Genomic DNA, 17,329 nt, shown 5'->3' with positions numbered 1-17,329 from the left:
GAATGAGTCCTCTCACGATATTCTAGGACCACTGGATAGCAAGATCACCCCTGGAAAAAAAAGAAAAAAAGAGAAAAAACAAACAAAGAAATGAACACGCGTCCGTGATCTTTCTTCTGGCAAAAAATACGAAATTCCACATTTTTGCAGATAGGAGCTTGAAACCTCTACAATAGGGTTTTCTGATACACTGAATCTGATAGTGTGATTTTTACAAAGATTTTACCACTTTTAGGGGGGGTTTCCTCCTTTTTCCGGAAATAAGGCAAATTTTTTCAGGCTCTTAACTTTTGATGGGTAATAGTAAACCTGGTGAGATTTATATATATTTAAATTCAACATAAAAATCCAATTCTTTTGATTTATCTACTGGTATCGAAATTCTCTTTTTTAGAGTTTCGGCTACTATTGAGCCGGGTCGCTCCTTACTTACATTTCGTTACCACGAACTGTTTGAAAAACACGAAATTTTATATTTTTGCAGATATGAGCTTGAAAAGTCTACAGTAGGGTTATCTGATACGTTGAATGTGATGATGTGATTTTCATTAAGATTCTATGACTTTTAGGGGCTTTTTTGCCCTTTTTTCGAAAATAAGGATAATTTTCTCATGCTTCTAACTTTTGATGGGTAAGACTAAACTTGATGAAACTTATATATTTAAAATCAGCATAAAAATAAAATTCTTTTGATGTATCTATTAGTTTCAAAATTCCGTTTTTTTTTAGTTTCGGTTACTATTGAGCCGGGTCGCTCCTTGCTTACTGTTCGTTACCACGAACTGTTTAACAATACGAAAGGACATTAAATTCATGATTTAAGAAGAGCTACAAAATGGATTTTGGAGCTAAAAAGTGAATATAAATTCAAAACACAAAAGTACCTTTCATTTCGGACTATTTAGTTCAATCTCTATGGGAGACGGTAACTAATATTAAAATGATAGCTCCGGTTGAGAAGATTCTCCGCATCTTTCTGTTAAAGTAACAACTTCTCCGTTCATATTTCCCCTCGTGTTTATGGTTTCTTAGCTACACCCTAACTCAAGCAGGGGAAATAGTTTATAGCAAACTCCAAAAATAGGTAAACCTTTTCTGGCCTGTTGTAATGCTTTTAATGTGAAATTATAAACTTATTTCGAATATCAGAAACAAAACAGGAACTAGAAAAGCAAAATCAAACATAGTCCTCATTTGATGAAGAAATAGTAGCAGTGGCTGTACAACGGCACTCAGGAGGGGGGGATGAGGCATAAGTTTAGAAGATTGAATACGGGGGGGGATTGTATTGTTCAAGTCTTTTGTTTTGTTGAGAAATAATCTGTGGACACTTAAAATAAGAATTGTTGGTACTTACGTGTTATAGTGACTACGCTCAAGAAATGAAGTTAGGTTAATCATAATGAAATATACCAAACTATGATGAAAAAATTATACTTCAGTAACAAAATTATGGAAACTACAACAGAGAATTATGGAAAGCAGGCCGCCCAGAACGCATTATGTTAAATACCTAGCCAACCACCTCTATATATCAGATATTTAATTAAACTATACCTGCATAATACTTTATCTCGCTCAGGCTAAATCTCCGAGTTGAAACGGAAAACCGATTTCATTAAAGATCAAAAACAAAGTGTGGTCGCTATAACACGTAAATACCAGAAGTTTGAGCGTAAGTAACAATTTCAGAGATTAAGAGAGGAACAAAAGTATGCCACTAAAGCATGCAAAATAAAGTCACTATAAGTGATCTAAGTGTATCTTTTCCCTTTCTTTTTCTTGAATTGAAACCTCGCGTTATATTCTACTGTAATTTACCTTTGGGTTATAATTTGAAGAAATTGGGATAGCGTGGGCCTGATCCGGATTGCAGGTACAGTTGTCCCTTATGTAAAATTGAAAATGAAGATTTGGTCCATTTTCTCCAACAGTGTCCAATAACTGACAATATAAGACGGCGTTTTCTGCGTGATGTACGTTCCTGGATATATTGCTGAGCAAACGGAAAGAAAATATTGTGGACAAGTCACGGTTTCTTGGAAAAGCTCTCCAGCTACGGAAAGAATGTAAATAGTGTTCGTATTATATGTATACATTTATTGTGTCTCTTTCCTTGTTAATTTGTGTATGGCCTATGGCTAATAAACATTATTATTAGTATCATTATTTTTCTACTACCATTTCTAAATATAATTAAAGAGAAGCTAGCTTTTCCCTCAACCGGACATGACAAATGAACACATTACTCGCATGTTTATAAGGAAATATACAAGGAACAAATATAAACATATATATGCACGCAAATGACCCAAAGGTAAACGCGCTTGCTCCTATATTAAAATATATAAACAACACAATTCTGAAGTACTATCCTTGATTCTGAAACCACATTAATGAAGTTCTTCGCGAGATTTGTACCACCGTCTTTCTGACGGTGCGCTAGTTGTTTCGGTATATGGATAATTGCCAACAGGAAGCATAGTTTGCCCATAAACCAAACACAAATTGTCCTGAGACAATACTGCTTCATTAGGTAATGGAAGTTCGTTACGGCTAAGATTAACAGACAAGGTTGCTAGTTCCTCTGCTACCGCCTGGGGTCAAACAACGAAACTAAGGAATCGCAAGCAGTTAATCATAGGCAGCGCAATCGCGCTGCCTAAGTAAATAATGATGTTGGCACAATGTATTATTTATGTTTTTTCTTGGTCTTAGGCCAGGGCACTTCGTATCGACGGAGCTGTCGTAGAAACTTCAAAAAGGGCTCATTCGATTGAAAATTGGAGTGGATTGTGCCCTTTTTAATAGTCGAAAGTGATTGGAAGACAACTAACACCCCTTCCACGCCCACAATTTCTCCAAGCACGTCCAATCAAAAATTTAAGATAACCATTTTGTTCAGCGTAATTGATTTCCAGATAGAAAATATGTTTTTGGGGAGAACACTCCCCTACAATCCTCAGGGTAAGGGTTTTAAGTTATGCCCTGGGGGCATCTAAGAACGATGTTGGCACATTGTATTATTTATTATTTTTTTCCTTTAGATCAGGGTACTTCGTATCGAAAAAGTTGTCGTAGAAACTTCGAAAAGGGCTCATTCAATTGGAAATTGGAGTGGCTTGTGCCCTTTTTAATAGTCGAAAGTGATTGGAAGGCAACTAACACCCGTTCCACGCCCACCATTTCCCGAAACACATCCAATCAAAATTTTGACATTGCTATTTTGTTCAATTCAATTCAATTTATTCGAATAAAAACATAACACAAACATCAATAACAATAAAGATTTTAGAAGAGAACTTGTTAAGGACCAAAAAAAAAAAAATTAAAGTAACACTGAAAAAAAAAGATAGAAGAATGAAACATTGGTAATTAAAGCAAATTGGTTAAAATTTGAACGATTAAATTATATTATCAAGTTTTGTTACATTTTTGTACAGCTTGCAGAAACTTGTGGCTAGTTCAACACTGGAGTGTATTTTGTTCCATTGAATAATAGATTTGTAAATGGGAGATTGTTGGGCAGCACTAGAAACGCATTTAGGAATTATAAAGTCTCTATTGGATGAACAGAGACAGTGGGCTTCCGAATTATTAATATTATAATAGGTTAGTAGTTGAGGAGGAAGATTATTGTGGAAAGCAGAGTAAACAAGCGATAAGTTTAGTTTTTGTATAATTTGATCAAGTGGAGCTATGCCAAAATCTTAGTGCAAATCACGGGTTAGATATAGACGGGGAAGCCGAAAAACTGCTTTAATGGCATAGTTTCGGGCAAATTTCAGTTTTTTAGTGAAAAACCGGTTTATATTTTTGCAAACTAAATCACAATAAGAAAAGTAAGGACAACTAAAGGAATAATAGAGAATACCAGGAGGAAGAAAATAATTCACACGGTTAATCATAGCTACTTGTCTCAAAATTATTGGTGTGATGTAAGAAATATGATTAGAGAATGACAAACATGAGTCAATAAATTCACCAAGAAACTTGGCAACCTCCACTTGTGGGAGGATGTTGGAGGAGTACTTGAGACCAAGAGCAGGTTGAATTTCGTTTTGGTTGTAGGGGGTTCTGAATAATACTATTTGACTTTTTTTGCTATTAATGGTCATGTTATTCGTAAGGCACCACGCCTGGACTGTGTTCAGAAGGACTTGGGCAGAGGTTATTGCCGATGGTAAATTGGTGCCAGTGGTGAAGAAGTTGCTGTCATCAGCAAATAGTACAGGATACACTGAAGGGCCCAGGTCCATAACAAGATCATTGATGTATAGGAGAACTAAAATAAGGCCTAGAACGGAGCCTTGCAGGACACCCCTCCGAACAGGTAAAGGCTGAGAGGATACTCCACCTAAGATCACACTCTGTACCCTTCCAAAAAGATAAGAATCAAACCAAGAGAGGGGAACACCACGAATACCGTAACTATTTAATTTACTTATTAAAATACTATGATCGACCGTGTCAAAGGCCTTACAGAAATCCAAAAATAAGCCCAATAAAGTTTTTTTAAGGTCGAGTTGTGAGCGTATGAACTGTGTCAATTAGAGCATGATAAGTTGAAAATTTAGGCCTAAAGCAATATTGGTGAGGAGAAATCAAGGAAACGGAGAGCTGACTGTCAAACAGAAAGGGAGACAGACGTCTGAAGATGATTCTCTCGAGCACTTTGGATATAACAGGAAGAATTGAGATTGGACGATAATTACCTATCTCAGTTGGATTGCCCTTTTTAAGAACTGGGATAACAATGGCTGACTTTAGTAAATCAGGGAAAATTCCGTGGGTTAAAGATAGGTTGGCAATATGCTTGATGGGCTCGTAAACAAAGGGAGAGCTTATTACTTAATCCAAGACAGTCAGATGTAAAACTAATAGGGAGAGAACCGATGATTTGAAGTACCTCATTGCTATCAGTTGGGCAGAAAAACATGGATCTAGAATTGAAGCAAGGGAATACAGCCTGTAGGCCCTAAGGAGGAGCGGGAGTCAGTATGAGGAACATTAGAAAAATAATCATTAAATGTGTCAGGTTGTGTCTTTAAGGCGAATAGGTATAGACTTTGATTTTCTATTTTTTGAGAGTATATCATTAATGATGGACCAAATCTTTTTTAGGTTTCCTTTGCAATTGAGAATTTTCGTATAATAATAATTTTTCTTCGCTTCACGGATGAGTTTAGTGCATACGTTTTTATAATTTTTATAATTTGATAGGTCAATATCACTACTGGTCTTACAGGCTAACTTATATAATTTGTTTTTTCGATATGAGTAGACAATCAGGCTATGTTACGTCTAGGGGCATATAGGGTTATTTGTCCGGTTAGGTTTAAGAACAGGAAAAGTTGAGTGGGTTATTTCACTTAGTCTTTACGCAAAACCATTTGTGGCAGAATTTGCCATTTGACAATTTAAAACATCGGACCCTTCAGTGGTTCTTAGGCAATCGATAAAATGGGTTATATTTGCAGAGATGTAGTTTCTAGTAGGTGTTGGGAAATTGGGATGTTAATCCTAGAGCGTAGAGGTAGTGGTTGCGAAGGTAGCGACAAGTAAATAGGAAAATGGTCAGACAGATCCGAAAAAATTATATTTGAAGACAGGTCATTTCCCAGGGAAGTGGATACAAAAATGTTATCAATTAATGTTGAAGTTGATCTCACAGGATCGACTCTACTGGGGAAAAAAATTGTGGGTAGAATACCACTCGCGGTTACCGATTCAAAAAAAGTGTCAGATTCATTATCTTTACCAACACTGAGTAGGTTATAATTAAAATCTTCAGGAACTATTGTCTTTTAGTGGGGTAGATTAATAAAATTAGGGAAATTCTCAAACAGATTGCAAAACATGAGGTCAGAAATGGACAAGGCTTATAAGACAAGGAAAGTATATAGGAATTTTGGCTGATAACAATGTTAACAATTATTGAAGAAACATATCTGAGATTTATTTGTGCAAAGAAAATAGATTCGCACTCTGATAGCCTGGTATAATTTACATTCGAACGGATGTAAAGTGAAATACCCCCAGAACACTTTGTCAATCTCCTGGGCATAGGAATTATTTGGAAACCAGGGAGTAAAAAATCACTAGTATCATCATTATCGGAAAGCCATGTCTCTGTTAATCCTATTGCGTCAAAAGGGTAGACACCATTGAATGAAATTAAATCTTTAAACTTGAGCCACTTATCCCGGATGCTTCTGATGTTGAAACAAAGAACATTAAGGGAATTATTATTTAGTTGTTTAGGCTTCACATTGGTAGCAAAATCGAGAATATCAAGGTATTTACAACTAGTATGAGTTAAGGTACCATTGGGGCTGCTTATAGGGTTGGCATGCTGATTGCTTTCTATATTGGAATAATTAAAAGCAATGTTATAAGAAAGGGATAAATTAGTTAAAAACGAAAAGTCACACATTAATTAGTCGTCAGGCATTCTTGTTGGGTATCTTCTCGCTTGGGTTTTGCTTTGAACATCATCTTCGCCCGAAGAGACCAAAGAGAGGGGTCGTCAATATCTGTGTTACTGTGTTTGTCAGTTTTTTCTTGTTTTTGTTTTGTTTTGCCATTACCTGTGACTTCAACCTTTGTTTCAAGTGCTGGTAATTTTTTCAAATGTCTCGAGGATTTCGTAACAGTTGGGATCGTAGGAAATGTTAGGGTGGCATTCCATGCCTTCTTTGAAGGATAAAAGTTTATAGAAATTATAAATTAGATAGAAATTATATTTTTGAGAAGGACACTCCCCCACAGCCCCCAGGGGAAGGGTTGTAAGTTATGCCCTGGGGGCATATAAGTTTTTTTTTTATAGAAAGTGTTGTCGTAGAAATTTCAAAAAAGGCTCATTCGATTGGAAATTCAAAGGGCTAGTGCCCTTTTTAATAGTGGAAACGCCCACTTTTTCCCCAAACACATCCAATCAAAATTTTGAGATAGCCATTTTGTTCAACGTAGTTTTAAATTCTGGAAATTAGGTCTTTGAGGATGTCGTATAAACTTCAAAAAGGGCTCATTTGATTGGAAATTGAAGTGGCTAGTGCCGTTTTTAATAGTCGAAAGTGATTGGAAGACAACTAACACCCCTTCCACGCCAACCATTTCCCCAAACACATCCAATCAACATTTTGAGATAGCCATTTTGTTCTACGCAGTTTAAAGTTCCGGAAATTATACCTTATAGCAGGACACTCCCCCCATAGTCTTCAGGGCAAGTGTTATAAGTTATGCCCTGGGGGCATATAAGTTTTTTTTTGAAATCTTTGTCGTAGAAACTTGAAAAAAGGCTCATTCGATTTGAAATTCAAAGGGCTAGTGCCCTTTTTAATAGTCAGAAATGATTTGAGGGCAACTGATCCCCTCTCTCGCCCACCTTTTCTCCAAACACATCCAATCAAAAATTTTAGATAGCCATTTTATTCAACGTAGCTGTAAGTTTTGGAAATTAGGTCTTTAAGGATGACAAAAGTAAAACCTATTCAAATTCCTATTTAGTACTAACATGTATACTTTTACTTAAATAAAAATGATTTCTTGAGAAAGCCACTGCTGGTATGGGATTTGAAATCATCATTCCCTGGTGATTAACCATAACTTAAAAGTTAAAGCCTTGGACCAATAGACACACCCGGAGGTCCTTTTTTAGCAATTTGTAGTACCCTTTACCGTTCTGTACAAATAAAATAGCTTTTTTTTGTCTGTACAATAAACACACGATATTTCCTGACAAACAAAGAGGAATATACAAACTGGTCACCTGCTCTCCACATCCAGCAAGTATAACTGAGCCGAGTTGTCTTTGTAGTTTTAAATATACTCTAGGCTTAGTTATGGCTGCCAAAAGTGCAGTGCTGGCAACCCTTAGCCTTTGGATCATTCTCGGAACCTGATGGTCTTTTCACAGCATTTTATAGTAAATTTTATCGTTCCATACAAATCAAATAATGCTATATCGTCCTTAGAATGCAGGGTATTTTTTTGTACGGTAATAAATATACAAACTGGTCACCCGCACTGCACATTCGGCAAACGTAACTGAGTCCAAATTTATTTGCAGTTATAAACTATGGGCTCAGTTATTCTTACCAAATTTGCAGAGCTGGTAGCAAGTTTCTTTCTTTACTGTATTAATTTTAAAAACTTTTCCCACAAAACCAATTTCTTAAAGAAAAGTAAAGAGCTCATTAAACCATAAATGAGTAGGAATAAACTCAAATAGTCTTCTGAGCGTAGAACTACCACAAGTCATCATCAATAAACAAATGAATCCCAAAACGAACAGATGTTACAATAAATAATCGAGTCAAACTCAAAACGAGCAAAAATTATCACGAGTAGGGCTGAACACCCCCATGCCTTCTCAAAACCAACATAATTTGCACTTTACTGAAAAAAATACAAATGAATGTGCATTGTCAGTTTAATTTGCATATACTGATATTTAGTTATCAAAATGTTAATATTATTTTATTTATTTAAGTTATAAAAGTAAAAGGATTTATATTTTTTTTCCAACGTGATTCCCAACGTGGGGCATGCGTCATCTGATGGTTCTAGACCATTTATCCACTATTTGTCACCGAATTCAAGGCCATTATACATATACTGATAATTTGCATATCAGTGTTTACTTTTATAAAAACAATGGCCGTGGATTGTCAGTTTTATATACATAGTCTATACTAATACTTATTCCTTAAAGTTTTAATAATTTTTTATTTATTAAAGTCAAAATAGGAAAAACATTTAAAATGTATTTGTTTGTAATGTATACATTTGTAAATGTGTAAAATGCAAGTGTATACAATTGTAAAATCTATTTGAAAAACTCCTCCATGAAGAATTTTTCCCTTGGGAAATCTCCATCCCCACCCCCTACGGAAAGAAACTATATAATTCCAATCAGGTACAAATTTCCCGCTCAACTATTCCCCTTAACTTCTTCACTTGTAAAATCGAGTTGGCAAAGAGAAAGTAAGAAAGTAAAAATAATTTTGTATAGGAATTTTGGTTAATTCCCCCAGTGTAAAATGTTTCTTATAAAGTTCACCCGCCGGAAACTTCCCTCCCTATGGAAATTTATATTCGTCGAAAATTCCCCCAGCAGAAAATTCACCCCCTCCCCCCCCCCAAAAAAAAATGTCTGTATGTTTCCCAGTAACAAATACTATACCTAAACAATTTTCAAATTTTATGACCAATATACCTTTCCCCAGGGGCCCTGGGGGGGGGGTCCTTTTATCCCCAAAGGCTTAGTCAATGGGCTTTTCAACTATGCTGAACAAAATGACTGTCTCAAAACTTTGATTGTACGACTTTGAGGAAAAGAGTGGGGTGGGAGGTGGGCTAGTTGTCCCCCAAAAAGTTTCGGTCTTTCACAAAGGGAACTAGAATTTTTAATTTTCCGTTCGAATGAGTCCTTTTCCGATATTCTAGGACCTTTGGTTCGATGGGATAACCCCTTAGAAAAGCATACAAAAAAGAACAAAACAAAATAATAAATAAACACGCATCCGTGATCTTTCTTCTGGCAAAAAATACAGAATTCACATTTTTGCAGATGGGAGCTTGAAACTTCTACAATAGGGTTCTCGGATACGCTGAATCTGATGGTGTGATATATATTAAGTTTCCTTGACTTTCAGGGTTTTTTTTTCTCTGCCTTTTTCACAGATTAGGTAAATTTTCTCAGGATCGTAACTTTTGATGGGTAACACTTAATAAATCTTATATATTTGGAATCGACATGATAACTTGTCTGTTATATAAAACAGACTCGAGAAGTGAAGTTTTGTGACAATAAAATATGATCAAAATAGAATACTTTATTAGCAAAATTATGAAGGTCATTTGTGAATTATTAAATTGGAAGCTTCGGCGTCGGCTGACAGTCCCAAAGACAAAGAAAAGTTCATTATTAACGCGATTCTTGGCCTAGTTCATTTTAGTTCATTATTAACGCGATTCTTGAGGACACCGGTTAGTTTGCTTTGACTAGCGATAGAATACACTTGTATAGTGTATCCCCATGGATGTTCAAATTAAGATTTGGGATTTGCCAACAATTATATTTTTCCAGGATAAGGGGTTGCTGCCCAAAACACACCATGACTTTGTACTCTTACGAGACGCAACATTTTAGAAATGTAACATTAGGGTTCCGCAAAGTAGAGGAACAAGCGGCGCCGAGGTACATTCCGCCATCATTTACATTCATACTTAGTAGAGTACATGTGGCGGGCGGCAGTAAAGGCAGAGGCTGAGTTCATTTTAACACGATTCCTTAGGACATTTCTGCGTTCTGGGAGCATATTTCCATGTTGTAGTTTTCACAATTTTGCTAAGAAGTTTTCTATTTTCATCATTTTTTTTTCATTAGCGTTAACCAGATTTCACTTCTCGAGTGTGTTTTATATAATAGACAAGTAGCCTACCGCCGATTCTTTTGATACATCTATTAATATCAAAATTCCGTTTTGAGTTTTGCTTACTATTGAGCCACGTCGCCCCTTACTTACAGTTCGTTACCACTAAATATTTGATCAAAAATATCCTGTGTTTAATTGCAAAGACAGGATAAAGCTATTTAATTTAAACTTATGAATACTCTGTTTGTAGCTGGAAGGCTGATTTTGGCTCTGTCCCAAAATTTATTTCCAGCTTTGCTAACAGTTCAGTAATTAGTAGAATCATTCGGGAAGTTTAAGCGTCGTTTCTCTATGAACTATCTATTGTGGAAATCGCTAGATTGAGATGACAAAGGGCGTTTCCCTTGATATTAATAGTTACTGTATAAATTTCAGGCTGATCACTTATTTTACAACAAAATGGGCAGCGAAGAGGCTTGTATTGAATCAATGACAAGGCATGTTCAAAGAGTAAACAATATCTATCAAGCCATTGGTAAGTTTTCTCATCCATCATATCACGGAGACTTGCACAGTGGTGCCAATACACAAAAATGCTGGGGAGGGGGAGGAATGTATTTTTCAAGATCTAGGGGGCAATTTTTTTCGGTGAAAATACTCAAAAAGCTTATTTGACGATGAAAATACCAGAAAATATAATTTACATAATCTAAGATTGAGGGCAAACAATCTAGGAGGCAAATAACCTAATCCTGCCCTACTCCCCCTTCCCCTAATCGGTTTGTATCTTGTATTTAAGTTCGTAATCAGAACGACAGATTCGGTGGTAAGCAACACAATAATTAGTTGTTTTTTTACGTACCTCAGAATAAGAACAGTTGTCTGATTGTGGAAGAAACAAAAGTGGGAACACTAAAGTGATTAGTTTTGTTTTTTATTAAATATTCTTGTTTTTTATTGTTTGATGTTGAATACAAAAGAAAAAAGCTATTTTTAAAATTTATGAATTATTGTATGTATGCTACTTCTAATCTGAAAAAAAGCTTTTCACTATGCCTAAGGTTTATTTGAGTTACAGCAAAGTTCATTAAAATTGCCAAAGATACATTTTGAGGCACCAGATTTCTAATCTTTGGAGGTTTACCAGTTGATTTTTGAATAAAAGCAAAACCAGTTACCATTTATTTTAGTCCAAAAACTTTTTTTGAGAATCATTTTAGGACATAGAGAGGACCGTTGTCTCGCTTAAACAAAATTAAATCTCTTTATTAGGTAACCTTATAGGTAATCCTCTTTAACAAAATTACTTATTATAACCTTACTTATAACCTTACTTACTTAGGTAACCTTACTTATAGTCAATAAAGTCGATTTCCCCTCATGTTTTTATGACCTAACTTCGAAAGACATTCTCGAGATATCATTTGGCCTGGTATATGTGTTTAACTATTTGGTGGGGTTTGGGTAGTTGTAAGGGTTTGGCGGTCAAAACCTACTGACAGGTAGTCAACGATGGGACAATACATATTTTTTTCATGGTTTTTCCATATTTTGCCTTTTTTCTTTTGGTTGCCTTATAATTCTTTATAGTCCCAAATTTCCATGGAGGCCATTCCCCCTGGGGTATCCTAAAATCGATTAGAGTTGCACCATAACATTTATCTATTGGTTACGTGAAGGCTATCAAAAGACACTTCTATTTCTCCTCAGAGAAACAAATTGTCCCTTTCCCATCAGGGATGAAATATACGCAATTTTTTGGGTAATCCCTTCATATACTTAATTTAAGTAAGGTAGTTTTAAAATGTAGCTTTAGGTAAAAATATTCAAAAAGCAGAATATTCTATCAAAGAATTTCTGGGAAGAAATCCTCTTGATAAATTCCTGCAACGGGTTTCCTTATCTGTGTTTGAAATTTTCGCATTAGTCTAATTCTTGATTTTCTCTGTTTTCTAAATTTATAGTATTTGAAACCTCTGAACAACTCCACTCAATATTCATCTTGAAAACAAAGATACTTGCCATATACATATTCTTATATTAAAGTAAAATGAAAAAAACATGTTTTCCAACTCAAAGAAAGGAGCAACGTTAGGGCTTAGAACTTAGAACTGAAATTATTCCGTATGTGAAAGGAGCTGCCCCCTCCTCGATAGCCCGCTCTTTACGCTAAAGTTTGACTTTTTGTCCCAGGTCTGAAAACGACTCCTGAAACATAAGAGCCGCTTAATTAGAACAAAAAACTGTTTTTAAAGTACTAAAAAAAACTTTACCGTAAACAGAGGGAGGGGTTGTCCCTTTCATGCACGAAATAGTTTCTGTTCGTTTTAAGTTTTAACGTTGCTCCTTACTTTAAATCGGAAAAATATGGTTTTTATTAAAATCTGATCGTTTTTCAAATAATGCCAGAATATACACCCCCCTCCGCGAAAAATCCCCCCACAAAAATTCCTCCATGGGAAGTTTCTCCTGAGTAAAATCCCTTCAGGAAATTACCCCGGAAAATTCAATCCTCGTTTCAAATTCCCCCAGAAAATTTCTTGCGGACGATTCTGCCTGAAAGATTCTCCTTTGCATACTTTCACTTGAAAAAAGACTTGTTTTTTATTCTATTTCTGATCGTTTTTCAAGTCAGGCCAACCCCCCCCCCCTATAAGGAAAATTCCCGTGCAAATCCTCCACACCACCCCTAATGAAAAGCTTCTTCCGTGGAAAAATTCCTCATAGAGAATTTCTCCTGATGATAATTCCCATGGAGAATTTCTTCGGCGGAATCCCCCTTCCACAGAAAAATCCCCGAGAGAATTCCGACCCTGCTCAAAACTTCTCCTCGGCAATTCCCCAAAAAAGTCTTTACATGTAAAATTAAGTCGTCCAAAAGAAAATAAGACATATAAAACGAATTGTATATATGAATTCTGACTGATTTCCCCATGTAAAATGTCCCTTGCAAAGTTCAACCTGGAAACTTCCCTTCCAACGATAAATTCTCCCCATAGAAAGTCCCCCTCCACAGAAAACTCCACCCTCCCCCCTAAAAAAATGTTGGTATACTTCCCAATAACAAATACTATATTTAAACAATGGGCGAATTTCATAACTTGCAGCCCTTACTCTGGGGATTGTGGGAATGATACCATCCACAAAGGCATAGTTATTGGACCTCTCAACTACGCTGAACAAAATGGCTATCTTAAAATTTTCATTGGATGACTTATGCGTGAAAAAGAAATTGGAGGGGGGCTAGTTGCCATCCATTCTTTTTGGTCGCTTAAAAAGGGCAATAAAACTCTTAATTTGGATTCAAATGAGCTCTTTCCGATCTTCTAGGACTATTAGTCTGATATGATCATCCCTGAGAATAACAAAAAAAAAAAAAAAAGAAAGAAAAAACATCCGTGATCTTTGTTCTGACAAAAAAAAATTCTTGCAAATAGGAGCTTGAAACCTCTACAATAGGGTTCTCTGATGTTCTCTATCTGATGGCATGCTTTTCAATAAGATTCCTTGAATTTTATGAGATCTTTCCCACATTTAAAAAAGTAAGTCAAGTTTTGTCTGGCTCGCTGCTTTTGAAGGGTAATATTAAACTTAAAAAAGCATATATATTTGGAATGAGCATAAACAATTAATTCATTTTTATATATTTATTGTTATCAAAATCCACGAACTGTTTGATAAGATAATTCATATTTCAACAACAAATGAGAAACAATTAAAACTTAAAGCAAATCGTAGATGGGTGAAAATAGCACTGTCTTGAAATTGTAAAACTAAATTAACTAATAATTTGTGTCGAAAATTTGTTTTTGTTTGTGGTTGTCTAGTTTTAGCAGTATTTTCTTCGATTGTGGAGTAAAATTTAGTTAGAATTCAGATTTGCCACCTGGTATCATGACATTGGAAACTTGTATCCTTACATCAGAACCTTTCAGGAAAGTTTGAAAACTGCGGTATCTATACAAATCAAAAATCTTTGGAATCTTTGGAAATTATTGAAAATGGTTTGCTCGTCATTTGTAAAGTATGTATTTTATAAATTGATTTTGTAGTATTATGTATATTGGTTTTGACGTCTATATTGCAAGACTGACCTCAGATTATATAGTCAGTAGGTCTAAAACCCCTTAGATACCAGTTTTGTAAACAACCAAACAATATCTGTGAAACGCGCAGATTACCTAATTTGCTTTGATTTTGAAAATTCATTGTTTGACCTTAATAACCTTTAGCAATTAATATTTGATAATTACTATCATCGTGAAACAATTCCAATAAGATCATGAGTCTAAAAAGGGACGAAATATCTTCACACCGAAGCGTAAATTTCGAGTCTGTTTTTAACTGAGTGTATCATTTCCACCTGTCTATTATGATGTATCTATGGAGTGTCTGTTTTAAATGTACTATATGCATAATATGGGGCCTGAATATGGGAAGGACAACCCCATATTTTGGGGCCCGTATACCACACAGGGTTACGCGTTTTGGTATAACTGGTTTTCTTGAAATTTGGCTAAAAAGTTCAGGGTATCAGTTATAGTAGTATACGCCCCTGTAGAACCGACTGACGGAGATACTAGTGACTCAGATGAATTTTACTTACAGTTACAGAAGCAAATAGACAGGGTCCCAGGTAGAAAAATAATGTTATTACTGGGAGATCTTAACGCCCAGGTCGGTAGAAATAGAGATAGATGGAATCCCAGCCTAGGTAAATTTGGTGTAGGAAAACAAAACAGTAATGGATATAGACTTTTGCAATTTTGTTGGTATTACAATCTAGTTATAACCAATACTGAGTTTGGTCATAAAATGGGTATAAGTTAACATGGTATTCACGTGATGGTAAGACAGCAAACGTTATTGATTACGTCATAGTAAACCGAAGACTCGCAGGATCAATACAAGATACTAGGGTATATAGGACTGCCGTTATTGATGTTAAAAGTAAAGATCACCATCTAGTAGTGTCAAGGGTTAATTTAAAGCTGAAATATCGGAAGGGTAACTACCTCCCGGGACGTTATGATGTTGGTAGACTCCATGATGAGAATTTAAGAGAAAATTCCAGGAATAGTTGAATACTAAACTTGAGAGTTTAAATTTGACAATGTGGCAAATGGCTGGAACAATTTTAAAAAAATAGTTTTTTAAGTTTCTGAAGGTGTCTTGGTGATAAAAGATAGGATAGCAACTAGGAATTTTAATGACAAGTCATTATGTTTGTTTAAAAAAATAATAGGCATGTAGAAAAGTTGTCTGATTGATATATCATGTGAAAATAGGAGGAATATTGAAAAATTGGAGGAAAGCATTAAAATATAACCTAAGGAATTTTGAAGTAGAAGCCATGGGAAAAATTGCTGAGGATCTGGAAGATGCAGCTAGATGGTATAATAGTAAAATATTGTACTTGCATGTTAACAAATTGAGAGGGAGTAGTCAATCCGGACTTGGCCCAGTTAAAGATAGGTATGTGGCCGCAATTAGCGATAAGGAAAAAACTAAAGAGAGATGGGCCGAACATTTTGAGATTTTGCTTAACCGAGATAGAGTTGCAGGAAAAAATATAGAGGAAAATGAAAAAGTTTGTGGTACTTTGGATGTTAAGAAAGATTTGTTTTGTGAGAAAGAATTAGCAACAGTACTAAAAGAATTAAAAAATAATAAGGCTCCAGGTGCTGACAGTGTGGGAAATGTGTTTCTTAAATATGGTGGCTCTGAGGTTAGAAATAAGTTACTGAAGATTATGAATACGATTTTTGAAAAAGGGGAAAAGACTAACGATTTTAGGAAAACCTTAATTAAGCCACTTTATAAAAAAGGTAATAAAAGTGAGTGTGGTAATTATCGTGGCATTAGTCTGGTCTCTGTAGGTATTAAATTACTTGATAATATGATACTTTTTAGACTGAAAGATGCCGTAGACAAAGTTTTAAGAGAAGAACAGTGCGGTTTTAAAAAAGGTAGTGGATATATCGACCAACTTTTCACTCGTAGGTTATTATTTGAAAAGTGCTTTATCGTCAAAGGCCTTTGGTCCTCAGTTTTATAGATTATGAGCAAGCGTTCGATTCTGTTGATAGAAGAGCTTTAGTAAAGGTTTTATCCTTGTATGGTATACCAGACAAATACATTAAAGTGATTAGTGATCACTATCCCCCTTTATATGGATTATTTTGATGGACTTTGTATTAAGGAGCACAGGAAAGGCAATGGGAGACCACGGAATCAAATGGGGAGGAAAAGTATTTTGGACTTAGATTATGCTGATTATTTAAGCATCCTAGATGAAAGTTTGAGCAAAATGAATGAAGTTTTAGAGGTTTTGCGTGTTCAGGGTACTAGAATAGGTTTGAGAATTAATGTTAAGAAGACTAAGTCACTAAGGCTAGGAATAAGTGCAGATGAAAAGGTGACGGAAATGAAGGTAATGAAAGATTGATGAGATGGGCAGCTTCACTTACCTTGGTAGTATTATCAGTAAAGATGGTGGGAGCAGTGAAGATGTTAAAAGTAGAATAGCCAAGGTTCAGGGTTTTTTTCCACAGTTAAAAAAATTTTAGAAGAATAGGAAGATAAATCTGCAAACCAAGATTATAATATTAGAAACTACAGTAATGAAGTGGTCAAACATGGCTCTTAAGCATGGACGCTCCGAAAAGCGGATGAAGATTTGCTTGATGTTTTCCAGAGAAATTGCTTAAGAATTGTTCTGGGTACCCGGCTGACTGACCGTATTTCAAACAATAGGCTATACGAAAAATGTGGTTCAATACCGCTGTCTAGGGCTATAATGAAAGAAAGGTTGAGGTGGCTAGGGCCCGTTGTGCGGATGAAGGATGATAGATTGCCGAAGATTGTTGTTTTCGGCCAACCGTTTAGGGCTAAACGGAAAGCAGGTCGTCCTTTTCTGGGGTGGGAGGACGTCATAAAGAAAGATT

At 35.5% G+C, this 17,329-nt stretch overlaps 1 protein-coding gene across 3 annotated transcripts in view; it reads left to right on the top strand.

Annotated features, from left to right (window-relative positions):
- Positions 1 to 17,329, top strand: part of Kul (Kuzbanian-like) — a 314,434-nt gene that overhangs the window by 173,208 nt on the left and 123,897 nt on the right. For all 3 annotated transcript variants that reach the window (XM_089094817.1, XM_089094816.1, XM_089094818.1), the window contains exon 6: positions 10,818 to 10,917. In XM_089094817.1, the coding sequence (XP_088950943.1) occupies positions 10,818 to 10,917 (100 nt within the window). The remainder of the gene's footprint in view (positions 1 to 10,817; positions 10,918 to 17,329) is intronic.

Source organism: Artemia sp. Qi Xiang Cuo, chromosome 9, assembly GCF_049724085.1.
Source record: "Artemia sp. Qi Xiang Cuo chromosome 9, ASM4972408v1, whole genome shotgun sequence".
NCBI classification, from domain to species: domain Eukaryota; kingdom Metazoa; phylum Arthropoda; class Branchiopoda; order Anostraca; family Artemiidae; genus Artemia; species Artemia sp. Qi Xiang Cuo.
Note: the sequence above shows the minus strand (reverse complement) of the source record. Positions and strands in the feature narration are given on the sequence as shown.